General features: G+C 46.2%; 1 protein-coding gene and 1 long non-coding RNA gene across 2 annotated transcripts in view; one reads left to right on the top strand and one right to left on the bottom strand.

Annotated features, from left to right (window-relative positions):
* The window catches only part of LOC134945726 (uncharacterized), an 889695-nt gene that overhangs the window by 151393 nt on the left and 719968 nt on the right, over positions 1 to 18334 (bottom strand). The gene's annotated exons all lie outside the window — the stretch shown is intronic.
* LOC134945723 (interferon-induced very large GTPase 1-like) overlaps positions 13806 to 18334 on the top strand; it is a 45562-nt gene continuing 41033 nt past the window's right edge. The window contains 3 exon segments of the mRNA XM_063935174.1: positions 13806 to 14121; positions 15187 to 15501; positions 16278 to 16592. Coding sequence (XP_063791244.1) covers positions 13827 to 14121; positions 15187 to 15501; positions 16278 to 16592 — 925 coding nt within the window. The 5' untranslated portion in view covers positions 13806 to 13826.

Genomic DNA, 18334 nt, shown 5'->3' with positions numbered 1-18334 from the left:
TATTGCTCCTTAGTGATGGTTACTGCAGTTGCCAGGAGTAACATCCACTGGCCTGGAGCATTCTGTGTATTTGTGTATCTGTTCTGCTCTCTCTGTCTAAATCCTACTGTCATTTACTTGCTGCAGTTGTCAGGCGTTGGGTGTGTGTGACCAGCTGTCAGGAGACCGCCGGTCGCAATACCGATCCCAGTACCGGTAGGCACGTCTAGCTTTATGGGAAAAGTGGCTCTTAGAGGCGAGAAGACCTGCTGGTGGGTTCTATGAGACTTATCTCAGGGTGTACAGGGATCACAGCCCAGTAGACGATATAAAACCTAAACTTCTGCAAAGAACCTCAATTGCATTCATAACAATTATCTCCTGACTGGTTCAGTCTGGTTACTAGGCAAATAGTTGGTGGTGTTTTTTGTTATTGTTAGACAGTGGCCTATAGGAGGATTTAGAGGAGCGGCAGTTTGCTAGCTTACATACTGTATGTTAGAGGTTGAATCTGGCAGCCATCTTTGCTAGTTGGTTGTCCCTTCTTCTAACTCTTGTTCTGTGTTTTTTTTTCTTTACAAACTTCTGTGTTCTCTGTTGGGGTGCAGCTAGGCGGAAGCCTCTACATACCAGGGGCCGTGTGCGGTGTAACGGGTTATTGGCTGCTTACCCTTTGAAGGATAGTGAGATTGACCAACCTCTGTGGGAGGACATTGGACACCTATCTCTGTTGATGTGTTCTTATGGGGCCATAGGTAAGGGTGGGTCTGTCCTTCTCAGTGTAACTTACACTGGAGACGGTGGGGGGGGAGAAGTTGGCAGCTTTTACAGTTGTCCCCATTTTTATTTAAGCTAGATCTGGTTGGAGCTTAGGGTGACCTGTACTAAGCAGTGATAAAAGTTGCCCATGGCAACCGATCAGCTGCTCTGTATACTTTCATAGTATGCAAATTATAAATGTTACATCAATGCTGATTGGTTGCCATGGGCAACATCTCCACTGGCTCACTTCTCCACTTTTATCACTGCTAAGTACTTCTCCCCCTTAGTGTTTTATAGCGTCCTTCTTTTCCACCTGTTTAGGCAATTTGAATTTGGTCCACTATAAATAAGAAGTTGCAATCGTTATTCCAAAGCAGTTGGTGTCGGTGTGCTTATATCTAGGTTGCTAAGTTAAGTTATGTAGGTGTTATTGGTTAAGCGCAATAAAGTTCTGGACGCCTTAATGCTGTACTATTAAGTGCTTACTTACTGGCCTTACAGATAAAAAGGTCAATAGGAGCCTTGGGCACTGTAAGAAATGAATAGTGTGGACTGGCTCCTCCCTCTATGCCCCTCCTACCAGACTCAGTTTAGAAAATGTGCACGGAGGAGCTCCTGAAGAGTTTTCTGCATTTACTTTCTTTTTATTATCTTTAGGCAGGTCTGGCTGGCACCAGACTGCCTGCTTCGTGGGACTTGTGGGGTGAACGGCCCAACCTCCCTAGGGTTAATGGTCCCGTTCCCCGCTGACAGGACACTGAGCTCCTGAGGGTCCTATTTGCAAGCCCCACCACAGCGAGCCTACAGACCAGCAGCATGCCGCCACCCCTAACAGAGCCAGAAGACTGAAGAGTGGTGAGTAGGTGGCTGGCGTCCCGGTTAGCGGGTGGCCGGCGGTAATGGCGGCACAAGGGTTGGAGCTCAGCGCTGCGTGCACGCTGCGCTCCAGGCTTCAGGCACACTGTGAAACGCTGTGAGGGGCGAGGTGAAGCTACTAAGCGATTACCCACACAGGCATTACACTACAGGGGTTTTACCCACTGTAGAATGCATTATTCACCTCAGCCAGTATAAAAAACTGAGAAGACTGCGCACCATGAAGGGGGCGGGGCTTCACTATGAGCGGATCCAGCAGCTCACCAGCGCCATTTTCCCTCTGCAGATCTCACTGAAAAGTCTCACAATGACGCGCTGCTCCTCCTTCAAGACTCCAGTTTACCTCAGCGGTACCAGGGGGTTACAGCAAGGGGGGGAGCAATAGTAGTATACTAAGCCCTATTTGGCATACTTAGTTTGCGACCCAGCTAAATCTTATATTGGCCATAAGGGCACGGTGTGGCTGGTTCCATCATACACTGAGTCTCCCCAGAGGGCTTTGTGTGGGTTAACTGTGTTTTAACCTCTTCTCTCCTGTGTGGCTGTGTTTTTACTTGTTGCCATGTCAAAAGAGTGTGTGTCCTGCACTGCAGAGTGCTTCTCATACCCGGGGGGATCACTACAGTGTACTCAGGATAGTACACCTTCTCAGACTAGTGGGTCGGAACCAGTGTGGTTAGATTCACTGAAAGGGATGATTTCAAGTATATCTCATAAATTGTCCCAAACTGAGAGACGCAATACTTAAGACAGTCTATGGATGACCTGATGAATAGAGATTCAGTGCCCATACCGGCGTCTCAGACCCCTGCTAATTGTAAACAAAAGCATACACTGGCACAGATCCTGCATACTGACACCGATTATGTCAGTGACACAGAGGAGGGTGAGGTGGATTTGGGTGGGGGGAATGCAGCTCTCTCACAGGGAATACAGGCCCTCATAGACGCTATTAGGGAGGTCCTGCACATTACTGATAAAGTGATAGAGGACATGAAGGAATCTCATTTCAATGTAAAAAGATATCCTCTGCTACTTTCCCTGCATCTAAGGAGTTAAATTCTCTATTTATTTGAAGAAACTTGGGTCAATTCTGACAAAGTTTCAAATCCCTAAAGTGTTAATAGCATCTTTCCCTTTTCCGCAGGATGATAGGAAAAAGTGGGAAGTCCCTCCAATTGTTGATGCTTCAGTTTCTAGGTTTATCCGTAAAATAATCTTACCGGTCCCAGGTGCGGCCTCCTTAAAGGACGTGGCTGACCACAAGATTGAGACCACTCTCAAATCTCTGTACACGGCTGTGGGGGTGGCCCAGGGATCCACCATAGCTTGTGCTTGGATTTCTAAGGCCATTTCCAACTGGTCAGGTACTCTGATAGGGGACTTTGATTACTTACACAGGGGGGAGTTAGTTTTACTCCTACAACATATACAGGACTCTGCAAATTTTATGGTCGATGCCCTAAAAGAGATAGGCTTACTCCACGGCCATGGCCGTGTCGACACGTAGGTGCTTATGGCTGCATCAGTGGAATGCGGATACGGATTCTAGAAAAGGTGTAGAAAGCCTACCATTCTCAGGTGAAGCCCTGTTTGGAGATGAACTGGATACGTGGATATCCAAGGCTACGGCGGGTAAGTCTACATACCGTCCTTCTGCAGCACCCCCAGCTCGGAAAACTTACTCTGCTTCAACTCTGCAGTCCTTTTGGACAGCAAAGTTCAAAGGTAAATCCAAAGGTACTTTTGCTTCCTTCAAAAGTAATAGAAGTAAACCCAGAAAACCTGCACCTGCAGGTTCACAAGAACAGACCTCCAGCTCTGCTTCCTCAAAGCATTCAGCATGACTGTGGACCGCACTGCCTTGAAGACAGGCAGGTGGGAGCCCGCTTAATATATTTCAGTCGCATATGGGCAACATGAGGCCTAGATCCCTGTGTCAAAGATCTTATCACCCAGGGCTACAGACTGGATTTTCAGGAACTCCCACCTCACAGATTCTTCAAATCAGGCTTACCAGCTTCTCCAAAAGCAAGTATAACTCTACAGGAAGCAATACAAAAACTGATAAAGACTCAAGTCATTGTTCCAGTTCCACCTCACCTACAGAACAAAGGTTATTATTCCAGCTTGTTTGTGGTTCCGAAGCCGGACGGTTTGGTAAGACCCATTTTAAACCTCAAATCCCTGAACCCGTATTTACGGGTGTTCAAATTCAAGATGGAGTCTCTGAGAGCAGTGATCTCAGGTCTGGAGGAAGGGTAATTCTTGGTGTCCCTGGATATCACATCCAAATCTGGCCGCCTCATCTGGTTTATCTAAGGTTTGCATTACAGTTCCAGGACCTGCCATTTGGCCTCTCAACGGCACCAAGGGTGTTCACCAAGGTAATGGCAGAGATGATGTTCCTCTTCCGCAGACAGGGAGTGAACATAATTCCGTACCTGGACGACCTGCTGATAAAAGCATCAACCAGGGAGAAACTGCTGGACAGCATTGCCCTTTTGACTCGACTGCTCCAGGATCACCTGGAACCAGCGAGGAGACTCCCGTTCCTGGGAATGATACTGGACACGGAACCACTAAGAGTTTTCCTTCCATTGGAAAAGGCATTGGTAATCCAGTCGATGGTGCGGGATGTTCTAAAACCAACCCGGATATGTGTGCAACTGTGCATTCGTCTTCTGGGGAAAATGATAGCCGCTTATGAGGCACTACAATATGGAAGGTTTCAAGCAAGGCCCTTCCAGCTGGATCTGTTGGACAAATGGTCCGGATCGCATCTCCACATGCACCAGAGGATACATCGGTCGCCAAGAGCCAGGATTTCTCTGCTGTGGTGGCTTCAGACTTCTCAACTAACAGAAGGCCGAAGGTTCGGGATTCAAAATTGGATTCTTCTAACCAGACGCAAGCCTCAGAGGTTGAGCAGCAGTCACCCGGGGAAAACAGTTCCAATGAAAATGGCGTCATGAAGTCATTCTTCCAATCAACATTCTGGAACTAAGGGCCTTATACAACGCCGTTCTGCAGGCATCACATCTTCTTCAAGAACAAGCCATTCAGGTTCAGTCGGACAATGTGACGGCGGTAACGTACATAAACTGGCAGGGCGGAACGAAGAGCAGAGCAGCGATGTCTGAGGTAACGAGGATTATTTTCTGGGCAGAATAACACAGGGTGGCGTTGTCCGCAATCTTCATTCCGGGAGTAGACAACTGGGAAGCAGACTTCCTCAGCAGACACGATCTCCATCCAGGAGAGTGGGCCCTTCACCCGGAGGTGTTCGGGTGCTTGACACGTCGGTGGGGAATTCCACAGATCGACATGATGGCCTCTCGTCTCAACAAGAAGCTCAAGCGGTATTGTTCCAGGTTGAGAGACCCACAGGCCGTAGCGGTAGACGCTCTGGTTACTCCATAGGTCTATCAGAGGGTGTACATGTTTCCTCCACTTCCAGTGATCCCAAGAATTCTCAAAAGAATAAAAAGGGAAAAGGTTCAGGCAATTCTCATTGCTGTGGATTATCCAAGAAGGGCTTAGTACGCGGACCTACTGGAGATGCTCCTAGAGGATCCTTGGCCTCTACCTCTTCGAAAGGACCTTCTGCAACAAGGGCCGTTTGTCTATCAAGATTTACCGCGGCTACGTTTGATGGCATGGAAGATGAGCATCAAATTCTAGCCCAGAAAGGCATTCCGGACAAGGTTATAACTACCTTGATCCAGGCCAGGAAGGGGGTAACGTCTAGACCAGTGGTTCCCAAACTGTGTGCCGTGGCACCCTGGGGTGCCGCAGAACACTTGCAGGGGTGCCTCAGGTTGGTGGTCAAGGACCAATTCAAACTATTTATTATCAATTTAATAGGCAAAACGAGTGCTGATGGCTTCCAGTTATAAAATGTGTGGACAAACAGAAGAAAATCTTGTCCCTCACCACATAACTGACCCTAAGGATGACATATAAACATAATTTACTTAATCTAATATTTCTCTGACGTCCTAGTGGATGCTGGGAACTCCGAAAGGACCATGGGGAATAGCGGGCTCCGAAGGAGGCTGGGCACTCTAGAAAGATTTATGACTACCTGGTGTGCACTGGCTCCTCCCACTATGACCCTCCTCCAAGCCTCAGTTAGATTTTGTGCCCGGCCGAGGTTGGATGCACACTAGGGACTCTCCTGAGCCTTTAGAAAGAAAGTTTAGATTTAGGTTTTTTATTTTCAGTGAGACCTGCTGGCAACAGGCTCACTGCAGCGAGGGACTAAGGGGAGAAGAAGCGAACCTGCCTGCTTGCAGCCAGTTTGGGCTTCTTAGGCTACTGGACACCATTAGCTCCAGAGAGATCGACCGCAGGCCCAGCCTTGATGTTCGGTCCCGGAGCCGCGCCGCCGTCCCCCTTACAGAGCCAGAATCAAGAAGAGGTCCGGAAAATCAGCGGCATGAAGACTTCTGTCTTCACCAAGGTAGCGCACAGCACTGCAGCTGTGCGCCATTGCTCCTCATACACACTTCACACTCCGGTCACTGAGGGTGCAGGGCGCTGGGGGGGGGGGGGGGGGGGCGCCCTGAGCAGCAATAAAAACACCTTGGCTGGCAAAAATACCACAATATATAGTCCCAGAGTCTATATATGTGGTAAATACCCCTGCCAGATTCCAGAAAAAAGCGGGAGAATAGTCAGCGGAAAAGGGGCGGAGCTATCTCCCTGAGCACACTGGCGACATTTTTCCCTCACAGCTCCGCTGGAAGGAAGCTCCCTGGCTCTTCCCTGCAGAATACACTACAAAAAAGGGTAAAAAAGAGAGGGGGGGCACTAACTTTAGGCGCAGTATACATTATATAGTAAAAGCAGCTATAGGGGACATAACTCAGTTAGTCCCTGCATTATATAGCGCTCTGGTGTGTGCTGGCATACTCTCACTCTGTCCCCCCAAAGGGCTTTTGTGGGTCCTGTCCTCTGTTAGAGCATTCCCTGTGTGTGTGCGGTGTGTCGGTACAGCTGTGTCGACATGTTTGATGAGGATAATGATGTGGAGGCGGAGCAGATGCCTTTAGAAGGGATGTCACCCCCTGCGGGGCAGACACCTGAGTGGATGAGCTTATGGAAAGAGATGAGTGCACGTATAGACTCCTTACATAAGAAATTTGACGACATACCAAATGTGGGACAGCCGGGTTCTCAGCTCGTGCCTGTCCAGGCGTCTCAAAGGTTGTCAGGGGCTCTAAAACGCCCGCTACCTCAGTTTGCAGATGCAGATGTCGACACTGATACTGACACCAGTGTCGACGATGATGAGTCTAATCTAATGCCCATTAAGGCCATTCACTGCATGATTGAGGCAATGAAAGAGGTGTTAAACATTTCTGATATAACTCCAGGTACCACAAAAAAGGGTATTATGTTTGGGGAGAAAAAAATACCCGTAGTTTTTCCCCCATCAGATGAATTAAATGAAGTGTGTGAAGAAGCGTGGGCTTCCCCTGATAAAAAATTGGTAATTCCTAAGAAGGTACTAATGGCGTTTCCTTTCCCGCCAGAGGATAGGTCACGTTGGGAAACACCTCCTAGGGTGGATAAAGCGCTCACACGTTTGTCTAAAAAGGTGGCACTACCGTCTCAGGATACGGCCGCCCTTAAGGAACCTGCTGATAGAAGGCAGGAGGCGATCCTGAAGTCTGTATACACACACTCAGGCATTATACTTAGACCAGCTATTGCGTCAGCATGGATGTGCAGTGCTGCCGCTGCGTGGTCAGATAAACTGTCAGAAAATATTGACACACTAGACAGAGACACGATTCTACTGACCATAGACCATATCAAAGACTCAGTCTTATATATGAGAGATGCACAGAGGGAAATCTGCCGGCTGGCATCTAAAGTAAGTGCATTGTCCATTTCTGCTAGGAGATGCTTATGGACTCGCCAGTGGTCAGGAGATGCAGATTCCAAAAGGTATATGGAAGTTTTGCCTTATAAGGGTAAGGAATTATTTGGGGATGGTCTCTCGGACCTAGTTTCCACAGCAACGTCTGGGAAGTCAGCATTTTTACCCCATGTCCCCTCACAGCCTAAGAAGGCGCCGTTTTATCAGGATCAGTCCTTTCGGACCCAGAAAAACAAGCGTGGAAAAGGCGGGTCTTTTCTGTCTAGAGGCAGAGGTAGGGGAAAAAGGCTGCAACAAACAGCAGGTTCCCAGGAGCAAAAGTCCTCTCCCGCTTCTTCTTCCAAGTCCGCCGCATGACGGTGGGGCTCCACAGGCGGAGCCAGGTACGGTGGGGGGCCACCTCAAGAGTTTCAGCGATCAGTGGGCTCGCTCACAGGTGGATCCCTGGATCCTTCAAATTGTATCTCAGGGGTACAAACTGGAATTCGAGGCGTCTCCACCCCACCGGTTCCTAAAATCTGCCTTGCCGATTGCTCCCTCAGACAGGGAGGCGGTGCTAGCGGCAATTCACAATCTGTATTCTCAGCAGGTGATAATCAAAGTACCCCTACTTCAACAAGGCCGGGGTTACTATTCCACACTGTTTGTGGTGCCGAAACCGGACGGTTCGGTGAGACCCATTTTCAATTTGAAATCCTTGAACACATACATAAAAAATTCAGGTTCAAGATGGAATCGCTCAGCGCGGTTATTGCAAGCCTGGACAAGGGGGATTACATGGTATCCTTGGACATCAAGGATGCTTACCTGCATGTCCCCATTTACCATCCTCACCAGGAGTACCTCAGATTTGTGGTACAGGATTGCCATTACCAATTCCAGACGCTGCCGTTTGGACTCTCCACAGCACCGAGGGTATTTACCAAGGTTATGGCGGAAATGATGATACTCCTTCGGAAGAAGGGAGTTTTAATTATCCCGTACTTGGACGATCTCCTAATAAAGGCACGGTCCAAGGAACAGTTGTTGGTGGGAGTAGCACTATCTCAGGAAGTGCTGCACCAGCACGGCTGGATTCTAAATATCCCAAAGTCACAGCTGGTTCCGACGACACGTCTACTGTTCCTGGGTATGATTCTGGACACAGTCCAGAAAAAAGTGTTTCTCCCGGAGGAGAAAGCCAGGGAGTTGTCTTCTCTAGTCAGAGACCTCCTGAAACCAAAACAGGTATCTGTGCATCACTGCACGCGGGTCCTGGGAAAGATGGTAGCTTCTTACGAAGCAATTCCATTCGGCAGGTTCCATGCCAGAATCTTTCAGTGGGACCTGTTGGACAAGTGGTCCGGATCGCATCTTCAGATGCATTGCTTAATAACCCTGTCTCCAAGAACCAGGGTGTCTCTTCTGTGGTGGCTGCAGAGTGCTCATCTTCTGGAGTGCCGCAGATTCGGCATACAGGACTGGGTCCTGGTGACCACGGATGCCAGCCTTTGAGGCTGGGGGGCAGTCACACAGGGAAGAAGCTTCCAAGGACTATGGTCGAGTCAGGAGACTTCCCTTCACATAAATATTCTGGAACTAAGGGCCATTTACAATGCCCTAAGTCAAGCAAAATCCCTGCTCCTACACCAGCCGGTGCTGATCCAGTCAGACAACATCACGGCAGTCAGACATGTAAATCGACAGGGCGGCACAAGAAGCAGGATGGCAATGGCAGAAGCCACAAGAATTCTCCGATGGGCGGAAAATCATGTACTAGCACTGTCAGCAGTGTTCATTCCGGGAGTGGACAACTGGGAAGCAGACTTTCTCAGCAGGCACGACCTCCACCCGGGAGAGTGGGGACTTCATCCAGAAGTCTTCCAAATGATTGTAAATCAGTGGGACCGTCCACAGGTGGACATGATGGCGTCCCGCCTAAACAAAAAACTAGAGAGGTATTGCGCCAGGTCAAGAGACCCTCAGGCGATAGCTGTGGACGCTCTAGTGACAACGTGGGTGTACCAGTCAGTTTATGTGTTCCCTCCTCTGCCTCTCATACCAAAGGTATTGAGAATAATAAGAAAGCGAGGAGTAAACACAATTCTCGTGGATCCGGATTGGCCAAGACGAGCGTGGTACCCGGAACTTCAAGAGATGATCTTAGAGGACTTGTGGCCTCTGCCGTTCAGACAAGACCTGCTACAGCAGGGGCCCTGTCTGTTCCAAGACTTACCGCGGCTGCGTTTGACGGCATGGCGGTTGATCGCCGGATCCTGAAGGATAAGGGCATTCCGGAGGAAGTCATTCCTACGCTTATTAAAGCCAGGAAAGAGGTTACAGCAAATCATTATCACCGCATATGGCGGAAGTATGTTGCATGGTGTGAGGCCGAAAAGGCCCCAACAGAGGAATTTCAACTAGGTCGATTTCTGCATTTCCTGCAAGCAGGAGTGAATATGGGCCTAAAACTAGGCTCCATTAAGGTACAAATCTCGGCTCTGTCGATTTTCTTTAAAAAAGAACTAGCTTCAGTACCTGAAGTTCAGACATTTGTAAAAGGAGTGCTGCATATTCAGCCCCCGTTTGTGCCCCCTGTGGCACCTTGGGATCTCAACGTGGTGTTGAGTTTTCTTAAAATCACATTGGTTTGAGCCACTAAAAACCGTGGATCTGAAATATCTCACGTGGAAGGTGGTCATGTTATTGGCCTTGGCTTCTGCCAGGCGAGTATCAGAATTGGCGGCTTTATCTTGTAAGAGCCCTTATCTGATTTTCCATATGGATAGGGCAGAATTGAGGACTCGTCCTCAGTTTCTCCCTAAGGTGGTGTCAGCGTTCACCTGAACCAGCCTATTGTGGTGCCTGCGGCTACTAGGGACTTGGAGGACTCCAAGTTGTTAGACGTTGTCAGGGCCCTGAAAATATATGTTTCCAGGACGGCTAGAGTCAGAAAATCTGACTCGCTGTTTATCCTATATGCACCCAACAAGCTGGGTGCTCCTGCTTCTAAGCAGACAATTGCTCGTTGGATTTGTAGTACAATTCAGCTTGCACATTCTGTGGCAGGCTTGCCACATCCAAAATCTGTAAATGCCCATTCCACAAGGAAGGTGGGCTTATCTTGGGTGGCTGCCCGAGGGGTCTCGGCTTTACAACTTTGCCGAGCAGCTACTTTGTCAGGGGCAAACACGTTTGCTAAATTCTACAAATTTGATACCCTGGCTGAGGAGGACCTTGAGTTCTCTCATTCGGTGCTGCAGAGTCATCCGCACTCTCCCGCCCGTTTGGGAGCTTTGGTATAATCCCCATGGTCCTTTCGGAGTTCCCAGCATCCACTAGGACGTCAGAGAAAATAAGAATTTACTCACCGGTAATTCTATTTCTCGTAGTCCGTAGTGGATGCTGGGCGCTCATCCCAAGTCCGGATTGTCTGCAATACTTGTACATAGTTATTGTTAACTAATCGGGTTATTGTTAAGCCATCTGTTGAGAGGCTCAGTTGTTTTCATACTGTCAAACTGGATATAGTATCACGAGTTGTACGGTGTGATTGGTGTGGCTGGTATGAGTCTTACCCGGGATTCAAAATCCTTCCTTATTATGTCAGCTCGTCCGGGCACAGTGTCCTAACTGAGGCTTGGAGGAGGGTCATAGTGGGAGGAGCCAGTGCACACCAGGTAGTCATAAATCTTTCTAGAGTGCCCAGCCTCCTTCGGAGCCCGCTATTCCCCATGGTCCTTTTGGAGTTCCCAGCATCCACTACGGACTACGAGAAATAGAATTACCGGTGAGTAAATTCTTTTTTTTTTTTCTAAATTTCTCAATAAGAAACTTGTGGCCTAGGGGTGCCGTGAAAAAAAAATCTGACACTCCAGGGTGCCGTGACTCACAAAAGTTTGGGAACCACTGGTCTAGACATTACCACTGAATTTGGAGAAAATATATTTCTTGGTGTGAAATTTCCGGCTGAGGAATTTCAACTGGGACGTTTTCTGCTCTTTCTGCAGTCAGGTGTGGATGTGTGCCTACGCCTGGGCTCCATAAAAGTCCAGATTTCGGCTTTGCCCATTTTCTTACTGAAACAATTGGCTTCTCTCCCTGAGGTTCTTAAAAGGAGTTCTGCCCATCCAACACCCTTTGTGCCTCCCATGGCACCTTGGGATCTTAACGTGGTGTTGCAGTTCCCGCAATCTGAATGGTTTGAGCCTTTAGAGGAGGTTGACGTAAAGTTTTTTACGAGTCAGACAGTCACACTGTTGGCCTTGGCTTCAGCAAGACATGTGTCAGAATTGGGGGCGGTCTCACAAAAGCACTTATTTGATTTTTCATGAAGATAGAACTAAACTCAGAACTCTTCAGGAATTTCTTCCAAAGGTGGTGTCTGCGTTTCATATCAACCGACCGATTGTGGTTTCGGTGGTTACCGACATCTCATCTACCTCAAAGTCCCTTGATGTTGTAAGGGCTTTGAAGTCTTCTGTGAAGTGAACAGCTCTTCTCAGAATATCTGACTCGCTGTTTGGGCTCTATGATCTCAATAAAATTGGGTGTCCTTCAAAGCAGTCAATTGCTCGCTGGATCAGGCTTATTATCCAGCATGCTTACTCTACTGCAGGTTTGCCGGTTCCTGAATCTGTACAGGCCCGCTCGACTAGGTCAGTGGATTCTTCCTGGGCGGCTGCCCGGGGTGTCTCGGCTTTACAGCTCTGCCGTGTCGGGTTCGAATACATTTGTTAAGTTCTATAAGTTCGGTACTTTGGCCACTGAGGACCTTCAATTTGGTCAATCAGTTCTGCAGAAGCCTCCGCACTCTCCCACCCGGTTTGGAAGCTTTGGTACATCCCCATGGTACTAATGTGGATCCCAGTATCCTCTAGGACGTAAGAGAAAAAAGGATTTTAATTACCTACCGGTAAATCCTTTTCTCGTAGTCCGTAGAGGATACTGGGCGCCTGCCCAGTGCTTTGTGTTTTCCTGCACTGTTACTTAAGTTAAGTATTGTTGTTGGTTCAGCTGTTGCTGTTCCTGTTCAAGTTTGGTTAGCATGGCTTTCCTCTTGGTTGTGTGCTGGTTCGAATCTCACCACTATTCGGATAAATCCTTCTCTCAAAGTATGTCCGTCTCCTCGGAAGTGTGTCCGTCTGGTAGGAGGGGCATAGAGGAAGGAGCCAGCCCACACTATTCATTTCTTAAAGTGTCCAAGGCTCCTAGTGGACTCGTCTATACCCCATGGTACTAATGTGGACCGCAGTATCCTCTATGGACTACGCAAAAAGGATTTTGGTAGGTAATTTAAAATCCTATTTTTTTCAATGTTCCTCATTGCAGAGAAACCTCCATATAAGATGCATTTGGAATGGAGTGGAGAGGGATGCAATCAGAGTGATGAGAAATGGCTGGTGTGTCATGATGACATGCACCTGTTTTGAGAGGCAATGCCCCTTGTGACGTGTGGCCACGCCTATTTTTTGCACACACACTGAAGGTGCACACTCAAAGTACTTCTAACAATTTTACTGTACTTGCATCACTGGTCGGCACTGAGAATGCGTTCTCGTGTCAGCGCAGCCACCGCTCCAGCACCACAGCCAGCTGCAACATGTATTAAATATGTATATGCTACGTAATTACATATTCAGACCACATCAAGCACATAGCGTCAATATTTCCCTTTGATGGCGCTGCAGCACATATGTTTATTCGGTGGTGGCCATCTAAGCTGCACAGGTTGGGTCTCCAGCTACAAGCGTATGTAATGTAATTATGTCACATGTGTAAAACTCATTTGTTCTTAATCTGAGATCAGTTTTTCATAACTGTTTTACAGTACATATGAACTAAATGTCTGTCCTGCTTGAAATGTACTGTTATGTGTGACAATTGTTTCTTCTGAAAATTGTAAGATTTTTGTATGTAGTTGAACATTCCTATGACTCATTTCCATGTATACACACAACGATCAGCCATAACATTAATAGCACCTGCTTAATATTGTGTACGACCCCCTCGTGCTGATAAAACAGCTCTGACCCACTGAGGCATGGACTCCACAGACCTCTGAAGGTCTCCTCTGGTATCCAACACCAAGACATTAGCAGCAGATCCTATGAGCCCAGTAAGTTGGGAGGTGGGTGTATAATTATTCTGTCTAGGTTTATCTATAAAGATAAATATGGAAAAGTGTAAGCACAAATAACTGTACAATTTTCAAATTGATTGAATAACACAAATCCCTGTATTACATTATTTTATTCATTAACTCAGGTAAGTCATTCCATGGACTGTAGACAAACTGATCGCTGTATTAATATTTTCAGCCTGTGAAGCTCAGAATACAATGGATTCTATCAGAAAAGCCCTCACAACTATTAAAGAACTGAGAGGGAAACTAATGGAAGTGTGTGTGGAAAATGTAGAAGATTTGTGTGACCATCTGAAATATTCCAAGCTCATTCTCTACCGGGAGTATAAAGATGTGTACGAGGCTGTAACCCCAGCAGAGAGAGCTGAGAAGCTGATCAGCATCATACTACAGAAGGGGGAACCGGCCTGGGAGATGTTCCTCCACCATCTGGAGAAGATGACTCCCAGGTTCCCGGCATTGTCTGATGTGTCCCAGCAGATATCACAAAGTGAGTATCTTTATAGACAGGAGGGGGATTTTTTTGTATGTCTGAAAGTATCTGTGATACAGAATGATGTCTAGTAAAATTCAGTACAAGATAATGTGACTCTTGAGCGTCATCTGATCCAGGTTGCAGTAGATCTAACGATATTAACAACATGAGACTTTGATGAAGGTCTCCAATAGTAAAGATGTAATATTACTCAGTCTGTGATCAGGGCAATTTTCCATGAACTGGTAAGATAAAAATTAATGACAATTAATTGTATACATTATCATTGGTATCTGGTCAGAAGTTTTGAAATTTACATAATGCTGACCTGTAATATGTCAACACGCAGAAATGTCAACATGGTCATATTATTGACATGTTCATTATGCAGACATGGACCGGGCAATATCGCATGCAACCACGGGAGCGCACAAATCTGACATACAAACAATATGTTGTGCCCTGTTTGTCATTCCGATTTGCCCAGAAACGTCAAATCGGGCTGATATCGCTCCAGTGTGTTAGGGGGTTAGGATTAGGGTTAGGCAAAAATTGTGAAAACCGCTATGTTGACATTTTGGCTGTAGATATGTACAATGTCAACACAATAAACATGCTTACATGATGACCATTTGAACATTTCTGTAGGTCAACATATCATACTCCTATAAATGACAACAAATGGGTTAAGATTCGTCGAAAGTCAGATTGTCAACATAGAATTATTTAAAGATAAGAAAACAGAAAGAGGGGGCTTTTTCCCTCCTGGTATCCCCCTGCACACTAAATAGTACTTGCAAAATTACTTGAAAACTCTATGGTAATAGAAGTTCAGAGACTACACTGCATCATAACAGTATCCACTTAGGGCCATTTATCATGTTTAAAGTTAGAATGCTCTAATTAACATTATTTCCACGTGGGTAGTCTCTGTTCGACTTTACTCTGACTGTTGACATGTTAAATACTTCCCCCATAAATAACTTCCCTTTTATTACATCCTTTTATTCATAAAGCAAGACATTTAAATGAATCTATGTAATTAGACAAATCACTGTAGTTATACTTACTTTCTTTCAGGTGGTGAACCTGGGAAAATGACAGATTCTATCAGAGAAGCATTGAAGACTATTATACATCTGAGGTGGAAATTAGGAGAAGTGTATGAGGAGAATGTGGACGGTTTGTGTGATGAGCTGGACTCTCTCCACCTCATTACTCCCCAGGAGTATACAGATCTGTATGAGGCTGTGACCCCAGCAGAGAGAATTGAGAAGCTGATAAACCTTATACTACAGAAGAGGGAACCGGCCTGTGAGATGTTCCTCCACCATCTAGAGAACATGGTTCTCAAGTTCCCGGCTTTGGATGATATGTCCCAAAACTTACCAGAAAGTGAGTAACTATAGTCCTCTGGCGGATTTACTACTCCTGAAAGTATCAGTGAGACAGAATCACATCTACTACAATCCAGGGTCAGATAATGGGATATGTGCTGTGTTACCATCAGATTCATTAGTAACATTAATAATGGACGCCCACACAAACCTTGGTCTTCAGAGGCAATGGGCCCTGATGTTCACGTAACTGAGCAATAATTTGTAAATGATGGCTTGAAGTGAATGCAAAAGGAGACAATCTCATGGCCGTGTTATGAGAGTACTGCAGATTGTCAGTGAAGTGACTGAGTTCCAAAACGCACAGTTGGAGCCCCAGAGGCCGTAGTCATCTGGAGAGTTGCACCCGCCGTAGGACATGTGCAAACATTGATGGTGTGCTCAGATGGTGGCATGTAAGGAATCACTGGTGGTATAGCAGCGTACAGAGACGCAGAAAGTGTTGTCTGAGTCCTTGCACACTGAGACACAGGCTACTACACCAGGGGATGGATAATATTAGCATTTGCATGTTATCCCAGCCGCAACTCCGGCAACAACGCTACAGCAGATGCAGCAGAGCCACCTATGAATCAGGCTCAGCGAATTATAATTACTCACAGCGACTGATCAGCACAATTTTTTTCAAGTATAATGATTAATAAGAAAAAAAATCACAAACTGTACACACTACAAATGACAACGAATATCTTCCCTTTATTGCATAAATGTATTCAATGCAGGTAAGTCATTTTATGTAACCAGGCTGATTGCAGTGTTTATACTTCTTTTCAGACTATGAACCTCAGAAAAAAATGGTTCCTATCAGGGAAGCTTCATGGACTATTAAACAGCTGAGATGGAAATTAATGGAGGTGTTTGAGGAGAACGTGGACGGTTTGTGTGATGAGCTGGACTCTCTCCACCTTATTACTCTCCAGGATTATATAGATCAGTACGAGGCTGTGAGCCCAGCAGAGAGAGCTGAGAAGCTGATAAACATCATACTACAGAAGGGAGCACCGGCCTGTGAGACGTTCCTCCACCATCTAGAGAACATGGTGCCCAGGTTCCCAGCACTGACTGATGTGTCCCAACACTTACCGGAAAGTGAGTAACTTTTCTCTCCTCATAGTCACTAGTAACCACAGACATCACATTACATAAATATTGTTACATATTTTTATTGTTTTATTATAGTTTGCGAAAAGTTTTCTCTGAAAACTCAGTTTCTGTGGGCGGATAGAGATGCTACTGAGCACATAGTAGCCATGGCTGCCCGCAGGGATTGCTGGCAGAGTTCTACTTTTTCCTTTAATTTTTTGGATACTGGAAATGGAATTCATTTTTTTTTTACCATGTATACTGGTCACTAACCCACTCCTGGACCCAAGGACAGCCTGCCAGTAGTCATAGCTATTCCTCTCTTCTTGCGATTATGATAGGACTATCCACTCCTCATTCCGATATTCTATAATAATACTCCAGTGAGTCGGGACCTACTGAGGGAAGAACCTTCTTCAATAGGGGCTTCCAAAGATGTTTTTATTAACATCTGAGGTAAAATGAGCGTTGCCATCTTGGGGTCGTTTGGAGGTGGCAGAGCTTATTTGGTATTACTTTGGTGGGGTTTTCACTGACAGACAGCAGTCATTTTGCACAGCTACAATACTGCTTTTGGTGCTCCGCTCAGTGTTACACAAGATATATAATAATTGGATGACTTTTGACAAAGCCTAATATATATACTATATTAAACACTCTAAAAAGGTTAAGAGACACAGTACGCAATTGGCGCACGAGGTGCCGTAAGGGTACGCCCTTAGCTTAGCGGACGCTGTATCGGGAGCGAGCCGCTCGAGCGACACAAACGCTCGCGAGAATACGCTGTTGGTATCGGGCACACTATAGGCGGTTGATCACCGTAATGTTACGCTAATAGCGTAGCTGATGCTGTGAACAGGATGTAAACACTAGCGACGCTGACGCTCACAATATTAAACCTTAATAACGATACCTTAACGAATGTACTTATACTGTAAACCTTTGTGCAGTGATAATGTATAGATGCAATGCAGTGTAACCTTGTTAGTTTAAAAGCTGCATGAGCGACTGAGACGCTTGGAGAACCCTTAGCAATATAATAAACACTCAAATACCGGTCTAAGGTTCTAACACCTTTAAGGGAGAGAATGAACGTTCAATTGCAAAAGAATATACAATACAGTTTATACACTACCATGCTAACATATATACCTAACAGAATTACTACACGTTAATATACAATAGTGGCACAATTACATTTAAGGGGAAGGAGAGAGAGAATGGCTTACAAAAAATAGGAGGTAAAATGTCTGCAGAGAACTTACACACGAGGGGAAACAATCGCTGCGCAGTTAGTCAATGCTGAGAACCTTTCTGGAGAGAAAAGTGAGCTCACCCAGGCTGGCTGTCTCTATATACACAACACACAGCAACAACACAATGGTCCTTACAATACCGCATGGGACAGAAGCTAGACTCCATTTTGGGAAGAACTCCCATGATTCCAAAGTCTGTAACATATGGTTCAAAAGGGAATGCCAGCAGCCATTTTAGATTTGCAAGTCCAAACACATGGCATTCTTTGCTACACCATAATCACATAGCAGAAGACATAAGACTCCACTATATTCCAAAATGTCTAAGCTTCAATATAATGCATATGTGCTGATTTTACAATTCCAAACCATCTAATCACCTTTCACAATTTCAAGCCAACACAGTATCTCAATAACCAGAGCATATGGTATACTGACTATGCTATCCTTCCAGAATCAGCACCACATATCTCATGCTGTCCATATGAGCCA

This window comes from Pseudophryne corroboree, chromosome 7, assembly GCF_028390025.1.
Source record: "Pseudophryne corroboree isolate aPseCor3 chromosome 7, aPseCor3.hap2, whole genome shotgun sequence".
In the NCBI taxonomy this organism is placed as follows: domain Eukaryota; kingdom Metazoa; phylum Chordata; class Amphibia; order Anura; family Myobatrachidae; genus Pseudophryne; species Pseudophryne corroboree.
Note: the sequence above shows the minus strand (reverse complement) of the source record. Positions and strands in the feature narration are given on the sequence as shown.